Below are 26,481 nucleotides of genomic sequence, written 5' to 3'. Positions count from 1 at the left end.
AAAACTAGGAAGTCAGGAAAATAATGTCTTGTATTTTTCTTACTTTCTTCCTAAAAATTTTTTACATATGTATTTAAAACTCCAGCATTTCAGAGTGGAATTTTTTAGGTTGAATTTTTAATTCCATTTTTAATTCACTTTTCTCATTCCACTATTTCATGTTAAGATTGTTACACTGCTGACTGGCATATGAAAGGAGAAATATTTAAACTAAGGCAGCTCAGATACAGTTGTGATTAACTGGATGGTTCAGTCCATGATGTTGGACTGACAGTTCCAGGCTATACAAGCTTTGCTCACCTGCTGTGATAACACAGTACAAAATGGCAATGTAAATGACAGTATTTTGGAGGATTTCTACTTACTTGGAATTTAAAGGCACATACATTAAGATACATGAGCTGTAAAAGGCTAGAAAAGGGGATTTGGTAGTTTACATTTCTTTTAAATCTCAATGTAAACTTTTTATGCTAGATTACTAGAAATTGCCCAGATGATGTTTTAAACTATCGGTTTTAAGTGCGGCTTCTGTTTGGTCTGGAGACACATACACTGGTTCTGACAAATGATGACAGGTTGGCTTGTGGGGATGTTGATTTGGTTTGCTTTGGTTGGGTTTGCTTGGTTTTGTGTTTGTTATTTGTAACTGTGACATTTTAATATATACTGATCACTTTATTTTGTCATGGTTGTTTTGTTTCTGTTTCAGCTTATTTGTATTCTAAGGTGGGTGTATCCTTTGTTACTAAGACTTGCTAGGCAATATGTGAACTAAACTTTCAGGCATATGTTTGAGGTTCTCTTTAATGGTTTTAATTGTTTCACTAGTGTGGCTGCATTGATAGAAAGGTGTTAAAATGGCATCATCTGCTCTTCAGCAGAGATCAGCCGAAGCAGTTTCTTGTTGGCTTCCTGTGTTTGGAGATAACTAAAAAATGATAGCAGACCAGAATGCTTTGACTACACTTTTCTGCTTTACCAGTTTCTACCCAAATGCTTGCTGAAATCTAATATTAGGAGGTGAAAAACTTGTTTCAGTTTTTGACACAAATGGAAGTGTTGTTTATATGTGACTGAAAGCCCAATGCCAGGCTCCCCCGACTTCATCAGGACTGCAAGCATTCTGAAGCTGGGTTCTAATTTAGCTCAGAGCAGCACATCTGAATCTCCGTTTCTAATGTGTAACATGGCAATCTTCTCCAAAGAATCACATTTCCTCCTTTTTACAGAAGAAAAGAGCAGTTGTTTCTCTGTAGTCTTTAGAACAGAACTATGTTTGAGGAAACTGGAGTTTTCACAAGTCCTTGTACTACAAAAACTTCCCTGAGAGAATTTTGGGTAAAATAGTTATGATACTAAAAAAGGGTGGTTATATTTTCTTGTTTGGTTGGTCACAGGGTTTTCTGAAAACTCTTCATTAATTGCATTTCACAGTGATGACCTCTGGTTAAATTTGTAAGTCTTAACCATTCTGGTGGTGTTAGTACTACATAAACATATCGGATAAGGTAATAAAGTTCTTTCTCAGATCACGGACATGCTTAATTTTACCATGGGAAAGTAGTGTGGACCAGTCCTCTAACACCTGATAGCCAGTTCTTCCTGAATTTTCTTTTCATTCTCAAATTTGAGATATTTACAAGTATCTAAAAACTGTGTGTGCCAACACTACGGGATACAGACATGGATACTCCTCTTCATGAGTGTAGGTGGATGCTGCAAATAGTCAAAATCCCGACCTTTATGACAGGCATAATGAGCAGTATGTTTTGTGTGGGGATGCCCGGCCTACACCATGCTCATCTAGGTGGGAAACACAATGTTCAGCCTTTTGGTTTTTCAAGTTTCCTTAAGATTTTCCTGTACCCCTGAATTTCATTTGAGAGAAAGGCATGGTTGGTGAAATGAAGTAGGAGAATCTAGCTGGGGAGGCTGGAGATACAGGACTTCATGGTGTAGCGTGTATTGAGTACAGCATCTGCTGGGAGCAGCTGGAATGTATGTCTTGGAGCAAGGACAGGGGGTGTACCACAGAGCTCCACTTAAAGGCTGCCCTGCAGATCTGCAGCTTCTAGAGTGGGCTGCAGAAATATCCTAACTACTTCTGGATAGCTCCTGTTGAGGAGATTGCTGTCCAGGGTAATTTAGTAAAAAACCTTGAATAGTGTGTCTAGCTAAGAGAAGGTCTTTCTTCCTGAGAATTGTATGGGAAATAAACTGGCCAGGAGACAGACTCCTGTTTTATGCCTTTTTTAGGACTCAGCCTTGGGGTAGGGGCCTGAGGTGTCACTTGCACCACTGCTGCTCCCACACTGGCAGCTCCAAGGAGGAGGCACAATTCAGCTTTGAAACACACACTGCAGAGCTGGGGCTTCCATCCTCATGGGAGTAACCAGCAAGGCTGTTGTTCTGGCTGATTGTCCAAGGGGGTCAGTCCTTTCCCGTCCTCTTGAGGTCATGGTGATGCAGGAAGATGGTTTTTAAGCAGGCTTAGGTGATGCAGGAAGACGATCTTTCATCACAGCTTGCTAGAATATGTTTCTTTGTCTTTTTATTCCTTTGCTAGATCGTTATTTTGGTGTCTTGCATGCCTTAGTTTGCCTATTACTCGGGCACACAGCCCCCTGGGAAGAGCTTTGTTATACAGTAACAGGGAAGTAAGGGAAGGGGTAGAGGTATGTCTTGTAAGAACTCTTAAAACACTTCAACAACTGGTAAGTAATTAACATTACTAACAACTATCAGGGTAAACAAGGTTTACAAATGGGACAAGAACATTAACTGTACACAACTAAACACTTACAGTATTTTAACCAGGGTGGATTTATTGAGAGATTTTATTCATGACACATGTATGAGACCTTACTGGCTGAGTTAATTTAATAGTTGCCTGTTTAACTAACTCAAGATTTTGGCCTTCCAGACACATCAAAATAAAGAAATGCATGCCATGACACTTGCTGACTTGGAAATTCAAAGAACTTTCTCAATTGGCACAGTCAAGTAGGGCTTCAAAACTAGCTGTCATACAGGGTATTTTTCTAAGGGTTTTGATTTCCTTGCAGAGGAGGAATTGAAAGGAAATTACTTCAAACTAATGTATTTTTTAGTGGGAGCAAATTAATAGCTTGATATTAGGTTTTTCCTTTCTCTAGTTCCTTTTAAGTCTCCATTTTTCAATCTGCTTTCTCCTGGTGGAGAGAGCCGTGCTTCAAAAAAAATGTTGGCTGGGAAGATCATCATCCAGTTGGAATGAAATTCCTCTTGACTTTATGCTAATCAATTTATCACTGGTTATTTTAATGTGCCTTTTTCTTAAGCGGTTAAATCAGTGGTTAAATCAGCTCACCATACTAAGAAACCTGAACTTAGGAAATATTTTAAATAGCAACGACTCAACAGAAGAATTCCATGGTTGATAATTCTGAAATACATTTCTCTATGTATAGGAAAGATGAGTCCCTGTAGGGATCTCTTCTATCACCTGTGAACATAAGTAGTTAGATATTTCTTACTTAAATTTGGTATTGTATTTTCAGAATTTCATGAGTGGCAGCATCAGAACTTAAGGCAAAGAGAAATCAGGTTTTAATAATGGATAATAAAGAGAATCATCATGTCAGGCATTGCAAATCCAGTGACTGATAATTCAGACAGCTTCTGCTTGCATTTAGTAATCATACGATACCTCTTTTTGCCTCTCCTCAGAGCCTTACCTGGGTGAGAATTGCCTTTCAGACTTCCTTAAAGGCTTTGTTTTACCCAAATGAAATAGAGCAGATAATCTCAGTGCTTAGGCTTTGTACATCTGTCACCATCTGACTGCACAAAAAAATCTCTAATATTCCTATCTCTGATATTCCTGCATTCCTAATATGCCTATATACTAGGGTGTATCATGTCAACATTTGTACAGACAATGTGGGTCTGATAACTTACGGTTTTTTCCATGTTAATTGCTCAAGAGATTTTTGGTAATTACAGTGCTTTTGTAACTCTTTGTCTATCCTAAAGAAACTTGTTGACTCCAGTCAACAAGTAGATCTTTACCACTTTAGTCCAACTATAAGTGATAATCTCTTGTACAAAACAACAACAAAAAGAAGAAACCTCAACTGATTTTTGTAGCAGGTAAAAACTCATATAATCACGTGGGTTTTTTTCCTAGAAAGTATCTTTAAAACCAAAGAAATATATAAGACCTCCCCTATTTTTCTCATCATCTAAGGGAAGATGTTGATGATATCCACAGTCTGACCAGCCAAGGGACAGCAGTTGATCTAGAAGATAAATTTTGTTTGGTGGTAGTCTAGGGGTTTTTGTTAAAACATTTAACATAAAACCTGGGCAATAGCTTAAAAGATCCCTTTATGCTCTTTAAAGAGAATGTTAAAAATAGGTTTGTATGTAGAATATTAAATGCTAAAATTTGTCATAATGGATGAGAATACAATAATGGAATTACTGAATACAGCTGGAGTTTTCTAATGGCTTTTGATACGTTTTTTAAGAATACAAGTTCCAGTGTAGCTTTCCCTGTTTCTTAATGTGAAGTCAGTGTCTTTATAAGTACACAGGCAAAGCTGTCTCAAGATAAGTAATATATTGTCCTGATGACTGCTCTGTCAGAAAGTTACACCACTATATAGGAAAGGACAGATTACAGATTACAACCAGATTAAAATCTTAGGAGTCATAGCTGAACTATACTTCATAACAGCAAATTTTTATACATTTACCTGTAAAACAGCAATATCCTACTATTCATCAGGGACTTTAACTTCTTACAAAGCTGAAAATAATTTAATACTTGTTACTGCAAAGCATTTGTTTGGTTATCGCCCATTTTTCAAGTCCTGGGATATTAGTCTGAAATTACCTTCTCTTGCTCATTTCATCAGTTCTTTTCTAATAAGTATCAGTTCTGTGACCTCTCCTTCTGAATGTTCAATATGTGTCCCTTTCCTACCTGTGTTCCCTGGATCTGCTTTTGCAAAACAAAGGAGTTTTGTTTTTCAGAGCGGGAAGTTCACAGGAGGTGAAACAGGAGGTGTCATTGATCTTACACTGGATGAAGAGGATGACAGCTGTTCTCAAGGTAGGTGAAAAATACATTCTTAGCTGCAGGGATAGTTTAGCTACAAGTGTTCGTTTTATGAATGGCAGAAAGGAATAAACTTCTGTTTCTGCTTAGTGGTGTTTCAGCTAGACAGGACTCATTAAAAAAAATCTGTTAGGTGTTAGATAAAAGGAATTTTGATTACAGTCTTACAGATTTTTACCATTCCTTTAAGCATTAGTGCTAGCTGTGCTTAAATAACTCAGGCTTGGAGAGGAATTTGAGATGTTTGAGTTCTTGATGATGTTTTCGAAAGCTCTTCTAGATGTATTTATTCTTTCTGTTTACTGATTATAATTAAAGGCCATTTAAGTCTACAGTTAATATTTAGGCATTAGAGTATTACAGCTTCTAATCTTTTGTTTAACTAACACTGTGTGTGCAAGAGTTTAAAGACCGAATGCAAACTGTTGTTTGCTCAAGGACTGTATGCCAAGAGCAGAGTAAATATAGTTGTGCTCTTAAGTACTTTGGCAGTTTGGATGCACTTAATCATTTTAAAAAAAAACACATTTCTTTTTATAGAAATATTGTGTAAATGTAGGCCAGTCTAATTATAGTTAGCATTGGATTTGTGAAGAATGATAGTACTTCACAGAAGTACTCTGCTTAAGACCATGTATTGTGCTGTCATTGTCATTGGAAATAAATAATATTTCTACTATTGGAGGTAAAATTTTCATTCTGTCTGGTCTCTAAATGCATGTCCCTGTGCTACATTCTGAAGTCTAGCCACCAAGAAGTTTGATTCCTCTGGACGACCTTGATAGTTATTTCTCTAGCTTGTGCATTCAAATTCCACACAAACATTCTTAATAGCTTGGTTTGCTTTGCATTTGTATTACACAAATATAGAAAATAATTTTGGCATGTGGTAGCATTTTTTCCAGTGAGAAAGAAATAATAGAGTTAGAGAATGGTTTGAGTCAGAAAAGATCTTTAAGGTGATCTCATTCCAACCCCCCTTGCCATGGGCAGGGATACCTCCCACTAGACCATGTTGTGCAAAGCCCCATCCAGCCTGGCCTTGAACATTTCCATGTGATGTTATCACCAAAAAGGGAGTGTGTGGGGTATGCAAGTATTAGGGAAGCATGATGCAATTCAGATAGCTGACTGTCTGGTTCTCGTATCAGTAGAGGATATGTGGTGCAGATTGAATTGAGTATGAACCAACAGTGTGTTCTCACTTCAGTTTAAGTATTCCCCCAAACTGACACTGGTGAAACCATAGCTGAAATAGGGTGTCCAGTTTTGGCTCCCTCTTCTTCAAGCTCAGAAGAGTTGTGGTAGCACTGGAGAGGCCCTCACTGATGGTGAGGATGGTGAGGGCCTGGAGTGCATGACCTGTGAGAGGAGATCAACAGACCAAGGCATGTTTGGTAAAGAGCTAAGCAAGAGACAGTGTAAGAGCAGCTACTTGGAGAATAGTTTAAAAAAATGATGGAGCACAACTCTCTTCAGCAGTGCCAAATGATACATTAAGGGGCAGTCGCCATGAACTGCAAGTTCAGGAAGTTCAAGTTCAGCTTGAGGAGGAAAGAAGTCACCACAGTGGTACAGAGAGGAATGGTAGAAATTGCACTGTTGAATGTTTTTGAGATTCACTAGGGCAAAACCACAGATAATTTGAATAAGTTGTTATTGACGGTCCAGCTTCAACAAGAAATTGGACTCTACAGCCGCCAGAGGTCCTTTTCAGCCAGGATTTTGACTTGATGAGCTGAATGTCAGAATTGCTGAGGCAATCAGGTTTTTATCACTGTCATCTCTTCTGAGGGTTAGTTCTCTAAAAGATAAAAAGGTGATTGCTTGGAACTGTGCAAGTCTGTCAGGTAAGGTTATCCTCCTCAGTCCTATTTAATATTCTGTAAAAGACACCCAGCAGATAGATTAAAATGAATTTGTGGTATGTTTTAAAATAGCATGTCACAGTATTTTAATATCTTTTACATAATATTTTTCTATCTAAAAGTTTCTGAAAGTAGCATTTTCCAGAGAGCTTTTTTCTTCCTAATGCATTAAGTAGATGTTCATCTCACAATTGCCATAGAAGATCAATACCACAGTTGCACATATAACTGTAAGACTGCTTCTCTAGGTAGGAATGCTACAGAGTTAGAGCTCCATTGCAGCTGAATTCTTTTTCAGTTTCGTTGCTGGCACTTGAGCCAGTGTCTTAAAAAATTATGCAGTGGGATATTCTGAGATTCTTTCCCCTTAGTTGTTAGGTATTGGAATATTGTCCTTATGCTAAGAGGAAAGTTAGTGGAGTACTTTCATGCTGGGTTAGCTCCTGTTTGTCTCTTCACTGCAAGCCAGAAACCGATAGTCTGAAGCCAATGCAGGTTAGTTCATATTTAGAATTTGTATAGAGTCAGTGTTTTTTTTTTAATATAAGCTGTGAAAACATAAGAAAGCCTATTAAAAGCTTGAATCTCACCATGTAGTGAGAACATAGCACTAGGATTTTTAAGCAAGTTTCTCAGGAATGTGTTCTAATAACTTCAAGGTTAAACAGAGGAAGAGTACACAGCTTTTGCATGATCATAAGCAGCTATATATAGATGCTATACCTTTTGCCAAGTATTTATTTCTGCAGCACTTTGTTTACAACAAATGTGGAGCATGTTTTATTTTCTCCTAGATTTACACAACCTCAGGATAGAAAATACTTCCAGCCTTTTGCTGTTTCCTGCAGGAATACTAGCTCAATACTAATTAAAATTGAAGAGCAACATTTACATAGTGTTGTTGGGAACACTCAGTGCCTGATTATTTTCTTTACAGCATTGTCACCCACATGAAAAGTAAACCTAATTCTGTTACTTGTAAAAGGTATTTAAGCAGATCTTAATATCTACTAATATCTAATAATACCTTCTGATTTGTGCAAAAATTGTGAATGAAAAGGGTATGTAATTTTTAAGAAACCTTGTTAAGAATAATCTAGATACGTTGCTGTCTGCAAGTATCTTGCAGTACTTGCACTTTGGACCTTGCTGGCCTTTTTATAAAAGGATCATCAAATTATTTTGTATGAATATTGAAACTAGATTTAACCTAAAGTAGGTCTGTAGTCTAAGAAAAGATAGGTAAGTGTGCTCTTAAATTAAAACAGCTGTGTTCTGGTTTTTATCATTTTGTAGGAAAAATTATTAAATACATAATCAATTTTTTATTTTATTAGGTGTTTTATGTGGTTAACAAATCTATAGTTCTCTGGATAATTTTTTTCTTACTCTTGAATGTGCCTGTGGCATGCTTGCTGTTCTGTAATCCAACTATACCTGTTAGGAACTACAACACTGTTCAAAACTCCTTTGTGCTATAACTGCAGTGTTATAGACTGTTTCTGGCATGGAAATTAGTCCCTCTATTAGATCAGAAGTTTCACTTACACCTCCAGTAGTAACAATTTCCATTTTATGCTCATTTGCCTATTTTTCTGTCTCCTCTAAATCCACATTTGTTGTGAATATGATGCTGTGTTCATTTAGTTAGTATTGGAAACTGTTTCATAATGACTTTTAACCTTAGTCCTGTGCTTACTATGTACCCAGTCTTCCTTGCATTGTTTTTTGGTTTTTTTTTTACTTAAATAGCCTTTGCTGTTTGTTTCCATTTGTTTAATGAAGTCTAGTTAGTTATCAGTCATCATTTCCTGTGGGTGGTGCAATGCTGACCTAGTTTCCAGTCACTGGAATGTCAGTGGGGCTCTTCTTGATTTGTCAAGGGTAAATGAACTTGCTCTGTGTGAAATGAAAAACAAAAGCAAAACTGGAAAAGCCCTCACATTAGTTCAGACTGTCATCTTTCCTTGAACCACATTTACAGCAGTAGGGTGTAAAGGTTTTTTCTTGTTGGATTGTAAGTGCATCTTCTAAGTCATGACTAAGAATGTACACTTGTCACTGAAATTACTCAGTGGTAGTGGAGGTGTGCATCAGTCTGTAAGTATTTGAAGTAATCAGATGTATACATGTCTGTAGGAATCTCTTCAGAGTCAAGTAGTTTATTGAACACTGGGAAGTCTCATCATCGTAGACAATAAAAAAAAGCTTGAACCAATCACAAAGCATGTTAGTTGATCAAAGAGCAGGAAGGATCTCACCTTTCATTTTCAAAATGAGCAACAGTGTATTTTCATCCAGTAGCTTCAGTGAAGTAACCTGGCTGTTGAGTCTACAGAAAGACAATATGGGCTGCAATTGATACTGTGTTTTATTTCTGAGGTCTTGAATTTGGGGATATGGTCTAGGGGTGATTATGCTGGTGCTGGGTTCATGGTTGGACTAGATGATCTTGAAGATCTCTTCCAACTTTGATGATAGTGATTCTGTAATTGTGTCTCATAGAATCATACAGCAGTTTGTGAAGGGTACTGCTACTTCAAGCTATTAGCAGCCAGTGTTAAACACAGCTTAGTGAGACCATCAAAATAGTCTCAAACTGCTAAAAATCCTATCATTTTGAGCTATGCTGGCATTAACCCTATTCTTAATGCTTTGAAGTCTAGTTGATATATTTAATTGAAGATTTTAAATGTGGTCCTCACTTTAGTGTTACATATTCTCAAGAGTAAAATGAGTATTTACATATTTTCATCTTTATAGTCTAAGCTCTTTAACTAAATTAGTGGCTGATGCATGTACAGTTTTATTAGGGAAGAATCCTTCTGAGTGACTGCCCTTAAAATCTACTCTTTTATCTTGTGTTTTTTAGTTCTTCCAGGGTGTCTTCTCTGCCCATTAGTGCTTTAATGTCCTGATGAAAGCTTCTCAATTCTTCTTTATTCAACTTGTGTAAAGTCTTGATTAGATACAGACTTGTACTCTAATGAATATTTTATGTAGTCACAAATAAACTAAAGCAGGAAGAAGTATTGTTCTAGTAAACCACAGATACAGGCAATATTTGTCAGTATCACAAGTCAGTAAGTCATGTTAAGGAGGGTGTCAGTGTGATTAGACCAATTTTCTTTTTAAATTTTTCTATAAATAATAAAGCGATTTCCCCTTTGTAAGTAAATACTGTGAAAATTCAAAATAGCAGCAAGAGGACTAACTAACAGATTGAACAAAGAAAAGAGAAAAAAAAAAGATGTAAACATCAAAGGTAGACAAGGCTTATTTAGGGAACTAAATTTGAATACTGCAGTGTTTAGGCCTTTAAAGGTTTTAGGATTTTTTTTTTTTATTAATAAAAGAGACTTTGGCATAGTGTTCCATTGAATTCATGTTTCCAAATTGCTCCAAATATGCACACTTCATGATAATAGAATAAAACATTGTGGAGTGTGTTTGGGCAGAGGAGATTGTGGCGATGAAAGCAAAGAGAACTGAATGAGTTTTCCGCATATTTGTTTGCATAAGCAAAAAAGGTCAGAGAAATGTCATGCTTGGAATATCCTCACCAGTCTGTAAATGGGAGAGGGGGGAAAGGATTGTAAAACTTTGTGATGCTTGAAACTGTGATTCAGAAATTAAGATTTCTGTTTGTTATTGTCTATATATTTTGTTTATTTTAAAGCAGATGGCAAGAAGCAGAAGCAGAACCAGAGCCAGGCACCTGTGACAGGACTGAGCATACCCACCCAGCCCTTGACTCGACCCCTGCAGCCTTTGCCACCTTTGCAGCCGAGCCCTGTGCAGCAGCCAGGTGTGACAACAAGTGGCCCTTCCCAGACCACCATCCATGTATTACCCACAGGTAACTTCATTGAACATCACTTTGTGAGTGCAGTGGCTGCTTTTTTCCTTGAATTAGACTGCTGTGTGCTCTACACTGTGATAATCTTTAATAAAAAGTGAATATTCAGAATGTTTGAGTCACTTAATAATCTTCCATTCTAGTCAGTTTCCCCTGTAGCATTTTTTGTTTTAAACAGATAAAGGGGAAAGATAGTACGATTGATTTGGAAACAATTCAGGATCAGTGTAATTCCATGGAGAGGAAGAAATCCTGCTAAGGATGGTCATGGAAATTATTAAATACACTATTGTTGGTAAAAATGAAGGAGAAGAAACTGTACCTCCTTTAAGTAATGGGGGAAAAAACATCATCTGTAGTAGTAGGAGATGGTCAATGACACCTGTTTCTTCTTCCAACATGGCCCAATCTTTACTGCACACAGCTTATATTTATATGGTTATCAGAAGGCACCATGTTTAATTCCAGATGGTTAGAACTCAGTTCATTGGATGGTAATGGTGAGTGTACATGTCAGTCAAAACTTTTCTCTCTAACAATGTTTACATACTTTTTCTACTGATTCTTATGGAACAGATGCCTTGTTGTTACAGGTGCACTTGTTTTTGTCCCCAAGAATATTTTGTTATGTTAATGGACTTTTCATTTTCAAGATGTTTTTGCATGGGAACTTACCAGGTTAGCTGCTGGCTACACTTAGCCAAAGTAACAAGGCCTGAACCATGATTTTACAAGGCCTTTCTTTTGTAAGGTTTTACCTATACGTGACGAGTATCAGCATTGCTGCTAAGTCTGTTCTTGTACACTTGGCAGTTAATGCTTTTGGCAGAGGGAAGGGTTAACATTCGGGCTAACGTTGAAGTTCTAGCCCTAGGCACATACTACTCTGTAGTGTGATTGTTCTCCCTTTTCTAAAGAAATGTAGATCCTCTTTTTTATTTTCTTTTTTTGAAGTTCTTTTTCTGTATATGATTGCTGAAGATTAGTTGACATTGGAATTATCTTATGACTGCTGTGTTCTGCAGACTCTTTGGTAGATTTTATATTCTTCCACTGTCTTTACACGCAGGACCTTTGCAGGAAGTGGGGGAAATATTGTATTTATCTTTTCTGTTAGGAAGCTGTATATATATTGATCTTAATATTTCAGGTGAAAATACTGTTTAGAGTGTTTTCACTTTTCTTGCAGTACCCAAAGCAGACAGAGACGGTTTTTATTATACATGGCTCAGATGAGTCAGTTTTCCAAAGGAGATGTGTACTCTGGAATAGGCATACGGCTTTGAGTCATGGAATTGAGGTTTAGGGTGTGCTCTGTCTTTTTTTTCAGCTTCGACAACAGTGAATGTAACTCATCGGCCCGTGGCTCCAGCTGTTCCCAAGCTTCCAATCCCAAGAACCCCTGGTAATCATCAGGTGGTCTATACCACTATTCCTGCACCACCAGCTCAGAATCCTGTAAGAGGAGCTGTCATGACCAGCCCAGGGTTAAGGCCAGTCACTCCACAGACTGGAGGTAGGGGATGATTCCTTCCATGCGCTTCTTACCATGACACAGCTTGGTACGTTCTACCTGATGGATTTAGGTTTTTGATTTGGGTTTGTTGTTTGGTCTTTTTACAACACTGATCCTAGTTAGAGAGGTTAGGGGTTTTTTCCCCAACTTGAGAAAATTGAGAAAATCCTTAGGCTACTAAGAAATTCTGCTTGCAGCTATGTGAATGAGGAAAAATTGGATTTAAATCATCCCAGGCACCAGCTCTCCCAATTAAGCATCTGTGGTTGACATGCTCCATACTTTACAAGGCAGTGGAAATAATATGACAAGTGCCACTGTTCTGTGAAAGAGACCATTTTTTTTATTATGGTGGAAGTTTAAAACATACTTGCGTAGAAAATCATGTTTGATTTCCTGTCTTAAAGTTACATTTGTATCAGGCATCCTAATGCAATTCCTTAACAATCTCTGATGTCCTGTGTTCAGCAGATTTCCTTCCTTTCTCAAGGCCTGAAGAGATGAAATTTCTCACCGGATGTATCAGAAATTGATACATGCTTGAGTAAAGATGTTGGCAAGCTCCCCTTGACTTTGCAAATGCATACCTGATACCTTCTCCTTGCTGCAAATTCATTTTCTGAAATGAGCAATACATGTCAAAAATAAAGAACTAAAATGATATTTTGTTACAAAGTGGTGGATTTAAACTGTTTATTTATTTTTTTTTTATTCCCCACAAATTTTACACTATGGGTATTTTAACACCTTTATGTTTAATATAAGTTTCCTTGTTTTATGAATATGTGCCTGCTTTTGTGATACTCTGGTACTGATGCTGCTACTGATCTACATTGGCTTATATTATCATTGCAACAGCCTTTAGTGCCAGTAGCAGATGTTTCTTGAGTAAGATTGCTGCACTTTGTCTTTGAAAAATTGACTGTGAGAACTCCTCCAAAGTGTTTTGTAAATTGCAGTTTTGTACTTCTGCCTCAAGTGAGTAGTATCCCCTACCTAGAAGTGATGCTGTGTTTGTATGTTGTATCTTATTGGAGGCATTTCTGACCATTTGCAGATGGTTGTAATTTCCTGAGACAGAACTACGGTTATACTAAACCAGCTTATCTTCCCAGGTTCTCATAGAGGAAAACTAGCCAGCTCAGGTGACACTTTATCCTACAGGAGTTTGCACAGCTTCATCAGCTTCTTAGAGAGATTCTAATAAGAAAAAGATATAAAACACCTACACAGTGTTTAGCACTTTATAATTAAAGCATTACAATTTAGCACTCTTGAGCTCCCTGCCTTGGACTCACAGATTTCAGACTTCTGACACTCATCCCCTATGGATTGTAGTTTAATGAGTGTTTATAAAGAGAAGAAATTGCCATTCAATAGCTGTGGTTTCCTGATAATGTGTTGCTTGGTGAGCTTGTCTTCTGGAGTATTAGACTGCTTCAGTCTCACATGTATGGAACTAGGGCGTCATAGAGGTTGCCCCAAATCTTGCATTTCTAGACAGAAATGGAGGGACAACCTGGGCAATCCGTAACGAGCAAAAGCTTTGAGTTCACAGAACATACAAGTTCCAACAGTGAATAAATAAAGTGTTACTTAAGAGAATTAGATGTGGTATAAAATGAATGAAAACTTGATAGCTTGCAAGACTTTTGGATATTATTTACAAGGCTATAAAACTGTCCAGTTTATTCCTGCCAGGCAGGTCAGTTTGCTGTGGGAATAACTGAAATGGTTATGCCTGTGAGTAGCATCCATCATGAAGTCTGTTCTCTGAGGGAGGACAAGCTTCTTGGACAGTGACTTAGCTTTCTTTGCTTTCAGTGCCATCCACAGAACAGCCTTCTGAGTGGATAACATTTGCTGCAGGAGCATTTCTCTTTTCCTTTCTGAATCCCAAAATGATGTAATTGTTCTTCTCAGAATTAAGCTCCTTGTATCTACCACACTTCTCCTCAGCCATTTCTTTCATGCTGCAAAGTGCTAAAACAACATTCTGTCCCCTCTGCAAACACAAGCACTTGCTGTCTCTCACTTTTACAGCTTCAGGGGATGGCAGGTGATTTTGTTGTTATGCAGTGCTTCATCAGTCTGCTGGCAGCTGGAGCAGTCTGTCTGAAATTTGGCTTCAGCCAGCTCAACCAAGGAGTTGGTCTTCCAGTGTTCTGTTTGGCTGCCTGTAAGTATTGAATACTCACAGTGTTGGTTGTGCTCCTTGCAGGTGTGACCGTGCGAATGCCTCAGACAACCTACGTGGTGAACAACGGGCTGGCTCTGGGCTCTGGAGCTCCTCAGCTCACGGTGCACCATCGACCGCCTCCAACGCACACTGTGAGTGGGGCTTTCCAACCACCTGATGCTATGTACAGCCTTGTCTCTGCACTGGGACTCGCAGGCTGCTCTTAGTGTGAGCTGTGGAATAGTGAAATGCCTTGTTGACACTTCTCAGTTGATTCTCATGCATGGCACCACCCAGTCACCTACAGCAACTGCTGCCCAGAATGGTAAAAGCTGTGCAGTCTGTTAGCTCACCCTGGCCTTCTCCAAATTACCAGGAGAACATACTGAAAATTGGTGCATGAGTTGTCTGCAGGTGACTCATGGAGTCAAGGGTACAGAAGAACTGCCAGTAAAAAGTTTAGTCATGGTTTGGCTATGAATTGGATGACCAGTTTTCAGTAGAGCTGTTTGCAAGACTTATGTAGGAAAACAAGGAACAGACCAAATCTCCAAGGTTGCCAACTCCCAAACTACAGAGGTTTTTAGTCAGTGTTGAGGGTGATTACTTCTGCATCACCTAAAACCCCTTTTGGCAAGAATTTGAGAATTTTCTCTGACTCGTTTAATTTCATTTCAGATACGTTGCCTATAAACTCACTGTTGGGCAGTCACATTACTTATGGTGTCCTGAAATGGTACATATATTACCAAGAAGGTGGCTTACCATCCTTTCAGTCTAGACACCATCAACTTAATGCACTCTCCAGTGACAAGTAACGAGAATAAATGAAGGAAATACCACACAGAACACTTATGCCAAAAACTATTCCAGATTCTGACCTGAAAGATCCCAGGCTTGAAGCACTGTAACCACATCCCTACATTCATCTTAGTTATAATGAGAGACCTAGGACTGTTTTTGCAGTATAAAAAAGAAATATCACTGGAAAGACATATTTGTGCCCTCATTTCAAAATTTTCAGTAATGTGAGGCTGAGCTTTTGTGATCAATTTAAGGTGGGATCTTAAATTCTATGTGGCATCACTGCCCTTTCTTCCATTTGTGACTGAACACCTGTCTGTAGATAAGATGAGCTGCCAGCTTAATGCCCTGCCTGGGGTGTGGGTAACATGGGAACAGCAGCTCAAACGTAGATTGGCTCAAAGTCATTGTGGACCTGCTTGCTCAGTCCTGGTAAAGGGCACAGGGTTGAGTTCATCCCCTCCTGGCTGGAAGCCAGGAAGATACAGGGAAATTACTGTGGCAGTGATCATTTGTACAACTAGGGATTTATATGAGAATAACTTAAGAATTTATGGCATCCTTGGTCCCACCCCTTCTCATCATTTGCTGCTGCTGCCTTGCCTCTGCACACAGGACTGAGAGTGGTGATGGCTGGGTGATTGCAGGCTCATCTGCTTCCAGTTACCTGGGGAATGATGAATTAAAGCGTCCTTTCATTACTGTAGATTCTAAACTTTCCCTTATTGTTCTCACTGCTTAGGAGCCACCACGCCCCATACATCCCGCCCCACTTCCAGAGGCACCTCAGCCACCACGTCTGCCCCCTGAAGCTGCCAGCACTTCTCCACCTCAAAAGCCACAGCTGAAGCTGGCCCGGGTACAGAGCCAGAATGGGATTGTGCTGTCATGGAGTGTGATGGAGGTGGACCGGAGCTGTGCCACTGTGGACAGTTACCACCTGTATGCCTACCACGAGGACCCCAGTGCCACCATGCCCTCGCAGTGGAAGAAGATCGGGGAGGTGAAGGCGCTGCCGCTGCCCATGGCGTGCACTCTGACACAGTTCGTGTCCGGCAGCAAATACTACTTTGCAGTCCGGGCTAAGGATATCTATGGACGCTTTGGACCCTTCTGTGACCCCCAGTCCACAGATGTGATCTCTTCCCAGAGCAGTTAAACTAGAGCTCTTTGGACTCTTTAAACCTGTCCTGCTATCAAGAATTACCCCAATTTTGGGAGGAATTGATCCCATGCATGTAATTCACCTTTAAAACCACTCTGTGGGATTATTTTAGACAGCTGTGTGATACACTACATGCATTCAGAACCAAAAGAAAAATAAAGTCTGACCTGCAGCAAGAGAGCCTGTTTTTTCTAAGTAGTTCATGTCATTGGCCACTTGAAAATTTTTGTTTTCCTTCCATGACAGGTGTTCTACCTAGATACCTACTATCCTTTATCCAAGAGCATTCTGAATGCCTGAGATTCCGCTTCAGAGTGGAAATGAAATAGTAAATTGCAGTTTGTCTAAAGTAAAACACACATCTGTGATGTCTATTGAGACATCAGCACAAGGGCAAGAATGATCTACCTCTTGCCCCCAGCATTCTGTGAGCAGGCTGTGACATGAAGGGTGATTCAAGGTCTTTTTTTGTACTGGTACGTTGAGTGATCTGGTCTTACCTTGCAAACTGTAAGAAGCTCTCTGAGGGGAGGAGGGAAGGGAACTTGAGTCTGGCCAGGAACCCATGTAAATTTGGAGGTTCTGGAAAAAAAAATAATAAATCATCCCACAAACCTCCTACCTCTTCTAAGTAAGAATGCTCCTCTATTTTCACCGTCCTCCCCTACTCACCCTGGGAGCATTCCCTGATCAGATCTGAAACTGGATTGTGAAGACTGTATTCACACTTCTCTACTTCAAACTATTTCTCTGCCCCTCCCCTCATGCATCCATCCCTATTTTTTAGATTTATTTTGTGCCTTAAAGAATAATTTCAGAAATAAAATGTAGCCAGATACCTTGTGCTGTTCTTTTATTTGCTTGGAGTTATTTTTCCCTTTACCCTTCTAGTCTTTTATTAGTGCTTCTCATTTTCCAGGCCTGCAGTAATTACAATTTCTGTAAAGACAAGAAAGTGTAACATCTGCTGATGGTGAATTTGTTCTTATCTGCAGTATCACTCAACCCTTTCCTTACTGTAATTCTTGAGTAGTTGTTTTTGTCCTGTCCAGAATATTGAGTATACAGACATTATTTTCCTCCAGAGCTTTTTCTGGTTCTTTTGGGAAAGCTGTATGCTGCAATTCAGCCAAAGAAGAAACCCCCGTGGCACGGTGCCATGAAAGCTTCTACCTGTTTGCACTTGTTTGGATGCTCACTGAGTACAAAAGGAGGAGCTGGCCTCCCAGTGTGCTCTCTCCCCTTACTCGCCTGCCCCTGCAGAGAGCAAACCACAACCAAGGGCAATTAGAAGCCATTTTAGACACTAGCCTAAAACTTGTGAGCAACTGCAAATGTTAATAATGCTTTCATGATGCTTCTGAGCTGAGAAAAATTGGTGCATCTCCTTGGCTGTCATTGACACATTAAATTTGCTTTTTGCAGAATAAAACTGTTAACGCACCTGGACAAGAAAGTAGATGCAAGGTGTTCATTTTGGCAATTTTCAGTTGCATTCCTGCCCAGTACAACCAAACAGTGGGTTTAGAGGGGAAATATTTTTTTTTTTAATCCACTTCACCATATAGCAAAGCTGCAGAGTATAACGCACTTCCATTTCAATGCTCTCTCTCAAAACCAACACGCTGAAGTGTGAAGCAAGATTGAAATGTCAGAGAAGTTAAATCTCCAAACAAGGCAGATGAAATATGCTATGAGATTATGGGTTCTGTAGCTGTTGTTCTTTTAGAACCTTTACACTGAAAGAAATGGCAGTGTAGACCTCTGTCTGGTTTACTGTGCTACTTAATGTAGCTGGGAGTGTCACTTCTCTCAGGTGGATATTCTCTGTATGGAAACTTGCATTTAAAAGTATAGCAGTTCTGTTGATTTAGGCAAGCAAAAATTCTGGCTAAATCCAAGTATCCTTAGAGAAGGTTCATGCTGTGTATGAACAATGTGTAACCTTTCCTTTGAACTGCAGTTGTCCCTGTATTTCTGGTGCTAATTTTCAAAAATGCCTTGAACTTCTCTGTGTTTAAGTAAATGTTTTGTTTGCTTATTTCAAGGAATAATTACTTAATAATGCATTTAGTCTATTTATGGAAATAGACTAAATTTGAGGTCTTATAAAGAGCTCTGTAATAGAGATTAGAACAGTTCATTCTAGTTGATGGCTGTCAAGTCCTTGGACAATTTTTTGTTAATGTGTCTTTGAGGTGGTACCAAAGAGCCATTGGCCGTATCAGTACTATGAAGTTTCACGGTTTGAAAGTTAAAATAAACATGAGGATACAACCTAGAACTTACTTCATTTATTTAGTTGTGATTCCAGCCCAAACTATATGTGAGCTTTGTTACAGGTTGAGCTTCCATTTAGATATCCCTTGTTTTTAGGTTTGTCTCCTTTGGGATAGGCAGGGAGTGTAAGTCCTGCATTAGAGTATTTTCTTTCCTCCAGTGGAGGTATTAATATGGGATGGTCTCTCATTCCATTTGGAGGTTTTGTGGGCTGCATCATTAGAGAAAGAAGACTCGTATCATGAGCTTGCTAACAAACACGAGTAGTGTTTAATTCCTTACCTCACGGCAATTTTTCCCATGTAGTCGAGTAGCTGATGGTTTTATTATCCTTTACCTCTCAGAAATATTAAAACTATTGAGAAACCTTCTGCTAGCAACAATCAATCAGAAACAATTTGTTTCATTTACAGGCTTTATTTGAAAGTATTACCAAAATATTTGGCAACATTCAGTACAGGTGTGTTAATACTGTGATTCTAGACTGGTCTCTTCATTAATGAAAAGTGTCAATTGCTGAGGCCTTCCAATAGTCCACTTTTAAATATGCTAAAAATTTCTGTATGGCTTTCAAGTGGAAGTGTTTGGTTTGGTTTCTTCTCTGCACTTAACGCAAGTTTTTCCATCTTTCAATAGCTTGGTATAAAGTTGTTCCTGACTCATTTTGAATTCTGTGATTTTGTGTTTTGCTGCTGCCTCTAAGTACATGACATTTCAGCAGTACCACCTTGAACTGAGTTGCCTATCTTTTAGCAAACATGGCACTGATTACAGATGTGGTTTTTTCATCCTCAATTACTTTTTGGTGTGTTTTAGGTTTGGGTTGTTTTCTCTGTGTGATACAAGGGCATTGGGGATGTCCCGGTTGAGAGTAATTTGAGTTGTTAGTTCATCTACTTGGAAAGGAGCCCTGCTGTGGAGTGCTGATGGCAGAATGTTCTGCATTTCTCCTAGTTACAGCTTCACTGGCCTCTTATGTTGCAATATGGCTAAAAAACTTCATTGGATATAAAAACATAAATGCTATGAGGGGGCAGACTGCAGGTATAGCATCTGTACTGTCTCCAGTGTCGGCTTCAGAAAACACAAGGATGCAGATCTCTCAGCTTGTAATTATTTCCATGCTCTAAGCAGCTTCCCTAGGCATTGGTCTGACATTGCTCCTTGGAATTGTTTGTGCTGCCCTTGGCCACATTAGATTACTGAGCACAAGCACTGAGACAGACACCCATTCCCAAGGTTTTTAGCACAAGGCTGGAAACACCCATGGCGTTCTCTGTGTAAAATCAAGAGGTCTTGCCCTGCTTCCTTTGAAAACAAAGGCAAAAGCCCTCAGTCTTCACTGGGGCCACAACTCAGCTCAGTAATAGGACCTGAACATCATTTTGTACTGTAACAGAAACAGCCACTTCAGCCCTTCCTGGATGCTATTCATCTTAAATGTACAGTAAATAAAAAACAATATTATATGTAGGGATAAGTCACATCTGTTCCTGCTCCCAAGACAGCCATTTTCCAGGATGAGTATTGCATACACTGTACAAAAGCAAGCTGTGATTCTGCCTTCTTATACACCCTTTGAGTATTCTCCTTTTGTCAAAAATATCTATGCAGATATTTTAAATAGAAGCATGATATATTAAATATATATTTTTTTAATTTGTTGATTTGGGTAGGGGTGGGCATTGTATGAAAAGACTGTAGGGAGAAGAGATCAAATGAGACTAAGCCAGCCCTGCCATGCAAATCTATTCCCTTCCAAACGCCTTCTGAGAGGAGAAGGAAAAAATTAACAATAGCTAGGAGAAAGCAAATCAGTGATTTTTCTTTTTCATCCCTTTTAAGTTAAAAAGGCATCGTTCTCATTATTGTTATGCAGGCTGAGCATTCTTTTCTTCTCTTTTATATACATATGTCTATATATGTATGTATAGATGTGTGTGTTTGTATACACACACGCACACACATATATATTTGTACTGCTGTCTTAAATTAATTGGGTGTAGCTGTAAATAAGATAGCCGAGTAGTAGTTGTTCAGGAATTCCTGTTCAGCTTTAGTAATTTATTGGCTAACGGAAGTCAAACGTGCAAAATCCTTTGTTGGAAAACTCCAAATTTGATTTCTTGTTTTGTTTTCCACCTGGACTTGTAAATACAAAAGAAAAAATGTAGGACTGATTTAATGTCCAATTTAAACTGGGCTGTTGCCACTTTCCCTGTTTTTGTATGTACTGTAGATTAGTGTGTGTCTGTGTTAACTGTAGTGGGGTTTTGTCTGACAAGCCTGGAATTTATACTTTGAAATAAAACTACTGGGTTTTTAACATTTTGAGTCATTTGTGCTTAGTTCCTGACACCTCAGAAGGCAACTCTCTCAAAAAAGAGCCCAGAGCCCCTGCTCCTCCTCATTAGCGGTGTTACCACCTTGCTCAAGTTAGATTGAGCAGCAAGAGTTTGGCCCTTGGTCATTCGCAGGAAGTCAACTGCATGGTGCTGCCCTCACAGAACCAAAAAAACCAAAGCAAGGTTGTAACTTCTGCAAAGTTGTCTTCCATGCATTTCTGCAAAGTGTGGACAGACAGAATAAAGTGACTTGCACCCCACAGTTGCCTCAAATGAATACAGGAATGCAAATCCAGTTGTTGGTGCTGCTCTCCTTGCCCTCCAAGATGCTGGGTTTGATCTCTGAAGCAATGAACATAAACTACCAGAGTTTTTCAGAGCACCCTTCAAGCATGGGGGCCCACTCACCTGGCCAGGGAGCAGCTGCTGTGCTCAGCACAAAGTGCATCACTCAGGCATAATGAAATCATGATTAATAAAAGCGTGTTTCAGCGCAGGCATCATGAAGGACTCTGCCTCCTACCCAGCTGCTTTAAGGGCAGAAGCCAGGAACAGCAACTTGTTTTGGACCAATAAACAGCTGGACTAGAAGGCAGTCTGGGAAAATCTACCTCTTGGACCCAGCTACCAAAGTGTAGAGAACTCAAAGTCCTTAGAACATGCAGTTACTGACATGCCTACCCTGAGTTAGTGCTGAGCCTGTACTTCAAGGGCATATAATTAATTTGTGATGGTAATAATTAGTTTCCATGCACTTACTAAAATTTGCTTCAAGTCACTGACCAGAAGATGATGGACTCTTGTGAAGTGATGCCTCAGCACAATCCCACTTGAAAGTCCTGAGTTTCTCAAACTGCCTATTTAGACTAAGAGGTATATGTACAGCACATAGTGCAGAACCTATATTTTATCATCAAATACAGCTTAACTACTCTGCTCAAGCACTGCAGTAATTGCAGTTCCTGCTAAGTAAAGTAAAGTGAGAATGTGAACGTGTGAACTCACTGTTTGCTGCAGGGTAGCTCTGGCACACACTCCATAGTAGGTCTGGAAAGAAGTCCTACAGCCCCAGAGCAGAATGTACCAAGAGCAAAGTCCATTTCTGCACACCACTGCTGCTTCTACTAAGGAAACTGAAAAAACCCCAGCAGTCAGCTGAGAATCAAATGTGAGCCAGCAGCACTGTCCAAAGGACAGCAAAGGACTGCTGTTGGTTTGTCCTGAAGTACTGTGCAGCCTGGCCTAGGCAGGCTGATAAGACCTTGCCCAGGTGGCTCCTGCTACAGAGAGAGGATGCTGACAGACTGTGGCCCCTGTTAGACCTGAGGCTGTACTCTGAGGGTATGACCACTAGAACCAGGAGGGGTGAGTTTGCTACTGAATTTCAGAAAAGAGGGATGGGAAAGCATGTGAAAGCTTGCATGTGACAATTTTGACCGTCCTGCTGAGAGGAATCATTTCCTCTAGGCATTGACTGAAGAGGATTTTTTCATTATGGCAAGAGAGATTTTATCACAATCACCTCCCACTTCCATCTCCCCAACTAGTCCCTCTTTAGCCAAATCTAGAAACAAGTTGAAGAGTCAGAAGACACAGGACTTGGAAAAAAACTGGAAGCAGGGTACAAAAAAGGTGGCAACTTCTGCTACAAATCCTCCGCTTAGAGTATACCTTCCTTTTTTTTATTCCAAGTGGGGTCTGGGGAAGGAAATAAGATACTCAAAGAGACCTTTAAACTTCATGCAGTTGTCTGTCAGTTCTTTTGCACCTGCCTACAGGGCCATGCAACCCTATCAAAACCTCCCCTGGTCCCTGATGCAGCTGTGCAGGGAAGAGGAGGTGGACCCAGCTTCTGTGGTTAGGACTGGCAGATGAATCCTGGCTGGCCTGGCAATAAAGGAAGCACCAAGGACAGCACAGCAAGAGGAATGCAGCGGCCTTTAGCAGCACAACCATAGGCAAAAAAACAGTCACAGTCACATGGATTGGAGTCCTAAGAATCAGATAAATAGTAAAGTAAATACTATTTAGTGTTTATTTAGTAAGTAAATACTTACAGAAAGGGACTCAAAAATGGAGCTCTGTTTTCCCACAATTCAGGGTTGGAGTATAAAGCAGGTCATACCTTAGAGTAGGAGGCTCAAGGTGAGAGAAAGGCAGAGCTGCCATTTCCAGGCCTATTTGTCATGTCATGGACAGGTCACAGGTGCCACACAGCTCTACTCCCTCCAGGTGGAAGCATCTAGCTGTGCCCTGGGTCAAGAACACTGTTCAACTGTAGTAATCCATTGGAAATGTCCTGGTTCCTGGGACCAACTCTTAAACAGTATTTCTCCATTTGTATTTTTATATAAAACTGTGGAAAAAAACAGTAAATGTATCCTGCAATGTTGCTATGTTGTCTAGGAGTGAGAGTGAAGTTAAGCCATCCTCCAGCCCTTCTGGGCTTCCAGTTTCAAACAAGCAGCTGATTCTTGGTCCTCTGCTTGCTGGCATCTCAGATCCTTGCACTGGTCTTTGTGACCCAGCTCCATTCCTTAAGTGTCCTCCTTAATGCCTGCTGCAGCCTGTTCAGTCTGGATCAGTTCAATCCAATCTGTGGTAGTGGCTCCACCACCTTATGGAGGATGTCTCTGCACACAGCATCTCACACCTACCTCCTACCTCAGCAAACAAATTACTTCAGTCCCTTCATGGACTTTTCATCAACAGCTTTGCTGTAACTTCTGGTCTCCCTCCTCCCTTGGCAAAAATCATCCTTACTGTGACAGCCAAATACTTAGGTAGAACCTCACCCATATTGCAGTAACATGCTCCCTTCCCCATCACACAAGCTAAACTCCAGAGGCTTCATTAAAACCTCACACTGCTCATCATTCTTTACCTTCCTAAGACAGGGCAATGCTGTGCACTATTTAGCTTGGACCATTCAAAGACATGAGGAAAGAGCTGTTTATTTTGTTTTACTTAATTATACATAGAACATCTAGCACAAAACAGCCCAGTGACTCAATTCCTTGATGTAAATACAGGTAACTAAGAGTAATGTGCACAGCCCTGGCCCTCACAGCCATTTCACTGTCACATTCCCTAGTCACATCTGAGAGAGCAGGCAAAGACGGCACTGAGCAACTGCATTCCAAGGGCTCATCCATTCCAAGAGAGAGATCCCTTGTAAGAGATCCATTGCATCACATTTCTGTCCCTGCAGCCTGGGGTGGGGGCACTTCCAAAGCATCAGGCTGCTTCCCTTCACCCTCTTTTGCAGCCTGACATCACCAGATGCTTTGGCCACACAAAGCAAGTCTTGACACTGAATGCCACTGGAAGTTACATCCTGTACAGAACAGACTGATCTGACATTGAGAACACAAGCTTGATGGGAAGCAACTTGCAGCACACTACTCAGACAAAAGGCAGACATCAAGCCAACATTGAGATAAGGCTTTCATGGCCCAAAGCATGGCCAACCGTGCTTGGCCCAGCCCTCGAGACAGGTCCCATGTTGCTACTGGAAACAGATCACTCCCACTGGTGGCACTGCTCCTCACTCCTGCTCTTGGGACAGCTGTGATGATGGCTCAGATCAACAGAAAGCAGTGCCACCTGCTTCTCATCAATCCTAGTCAGAAGAAGGGCCACCCAAACAGCTCAGAAGAAAGGAACGTGCTTTGGGCTACAGTGAAGCAGCCAGTATCAATACAAAGTGCCTAGCAGGCAGGACATGGGAAGGCAGGTATAAGGCACAGGGATGTGGACATTCAGGTTGATTTATTACACAAGAATAAAATTTCCATTAAAAAAAAATCCACTTGTGGATACTGATGCTGATTTTACAGGATCGGCCTCATGGTGACAAAATCGAAGTTGTATGACTCCGGCAGGCCCTGGTGCCGCGTGCGGTTGAACCGTCTCCAGCTGAAGACGGGGAGACCGCCCTGCACTGGAGGGCCATTGATGGCAGAGGCTGTGAAAGCTGCAGCCAGGCGGAAATCCGACACCTGGAACAAAGGACAGGAACCCGGGGCAAAAGGGCAGCGTGAGGGTTGACACATCCCCATCCCAGACAGCAGGAACAGCTCCGGGAGATTTGATAATGTGAGGGAAGTGAGAAGAGGGAAACAAGCGCAGGCAGCAATTCCTCCCCTGCACAGAGGCATCTTCAGCCACACAGCAGCCAGTGCTGAAGGGCAACAGCAAACCACAAGCCCACACTTGTCCTATAGCCCTTGCACTAGCCAGGCTGAAAGAGCCAGAGCATCTGCCCTTAGGAAATCCCTCCCTGCTTTTATGGGGCTGCAGCAGGCAGATGAGGGGGTCTGCCCTAAGCTCTGCTGCATCTTGAGCACTTGGGCCATCCCCTGGGGCATGTCAGGGTAATAGGGGAATGGAGAAAGGCAGCAGAGTTAATACTGCTACCCAGGCTCTGTGCTGTTCCTTCATTTTTTCCAGAGAGGTTTCCAGCCTGCTCCATCTCCCCAAACTCAGCCACTAAATTTGTCTGTAGAGTTTATAACCAGAACAGGTTTGGCCTGTGCTCTGGGTTATTTCCTTCAATGCCCCTCTCAGGCCCCCTGTTCCATCTCCAGCTCAGTCCATTCCCCTTGCCTAACCATGCTGGCAAAGGCACTGCAGCATGCACTGACCACTCCCTTACCAGACCCCTCTACAAAGCCATTTTCTGAATTCCTCTTGTATTAGCCAGCTCTGGGACTCTCCCACTACTGTCCACTGCAACACACAGCTGGCCAGACACAGTGATGGAGATACCAAAATAGTCTCCCCAGGCCCATTCTAGCCACCAAACTCAATCCAGAAATGTAGCAGGCTGGAGCCCACAGGATAAAACACTGTACATCTTCCCAGTACACCAGGGCTGCACAGCTGCTCACTTGGGCATTGCTCTTCATGGTGAAAATACCACACCATATAACCTGCCTAAAATAAATGCTGCTTTCTCCATGACACGGGGTCTAAGGATTTTCCCACATCTCCCTAAAATGCAAAGTGATCTTCACCAAACTTTCCAGAAAGCAGTTTCGTAGAGAGATGGAGCCCCAGAGCAGGGTGGCTTACTAGAGAGCCAGGCTGTTGTAAATGTAAACCTAAAGTGAGACTGCAACCACATCCTGTGGGCTCTGGGAGGCACCCACAGAGTCCTAATGAACAGGAGGCTGAGGCTGTACAACAGTCTCCTTCCCTGAGTGAGCTGAAGATTCATTTCCTGCTGTAAGACTTTGGGGTTTAAGCCCTGAATACCACAAGCTCCCCTGGATGTAGTCGTTTCACACACCTCTCCCTGTATCCCCTGCCACTGTACCAGGACTAATGTCAGGAACAGGAAATGAGACTGCAAAGAAT

General features: G+C 40.7%; 2 protein-coding genes across 42 annotated transcripts in view; one reads left to right on the top strand and one right to left on the bottom strand.

The window, feature by feature from the left end:
• ATF7IP (activating transcription factor 7 interacting protein) overlaps positions 1-17,333 on the top strand; it is an 80,823-nt gene extending 63,490 nt beyond the window's left edge. For 20 of the 36 annotated variants that reach the window (XM_086887598.1, XM_086887599.1, XM_086887609.1 and 17 more), the window contains 5 exons: positions 5,020-5,098; positions 10,652-10,831; positions 12,162-12,347; positions 14,569-14,678; positions 16,073-17,333. In XM_086887598.1, the coding sequence (XP_086743724.1) occupies positions 5,020-5,098; positions 10,652-10,831; positions 12,162-12,347; positions 14,569-14,678; positions 16,073-16,489 (972 nt within the window). In that variant the 3' untranslated portion in view covers positions 16,490-17,333. The remainder of the gene's footprint in view (positions 1-5,019; positions 5,099-10,651; positions 10,832-12,161; positions 12,348-14,568; positions 14,679-16,072) is intronic. The other 16 variants (XM_086887613.1, XM_086887614.1, XM_086887623.1 and 13 more) reach the window with 1 other exon arrangement.
• Positions 9,119-26,481, bottom strand: part of PLBD1 (phospholipase B domain containing 1) — a 54,962-nt gene continuing 37,599 nt past the window's right edge. For 2 of the 6 annotated variants that reach the window (XM_086887635.1, XM_023929556.2), the window contains exon 11: positions 24,873-25,121. In XM_086887635.1, the coding sequence (XP_086743761.1) occupies positions 24,954-25,121 (168 nt within the window). In that variant the 3' untranslated portion in view covers positions 24,873-24,953. Of the gene's footprint in view, positions 9,305-12,670; positions 15,998-16,995; positions 17,078-17,334; positions 17,435-24,872; positions 25,122-26,481 lie in introns of those variants that run through there. The other 4 variants (XR_015286427.1, XR_015286428.1, XR_015286425.1 and 1 more) reach the window with 4 other exon arrangements.

The sequence above is a fragment of the Cyanistes caeruleus genome, chromosome 4 (genome assembly GCF_971803275.1).
Source record: "Cyanistes caeruleus chromosome 4, bCyaCae1.hap1.1, whole genome shotgun sequence".
Classification (NCBI taxonomy): domain Eukaryota; kingdom Metazoa; phylum Chordata; class Aves; order Passeriformes; family Paridae; genus Cyanistes; species Cyanistes caeruleus.
This window is presented reverse-complemented; position numbering and strand designations above follow the sequence as displayed.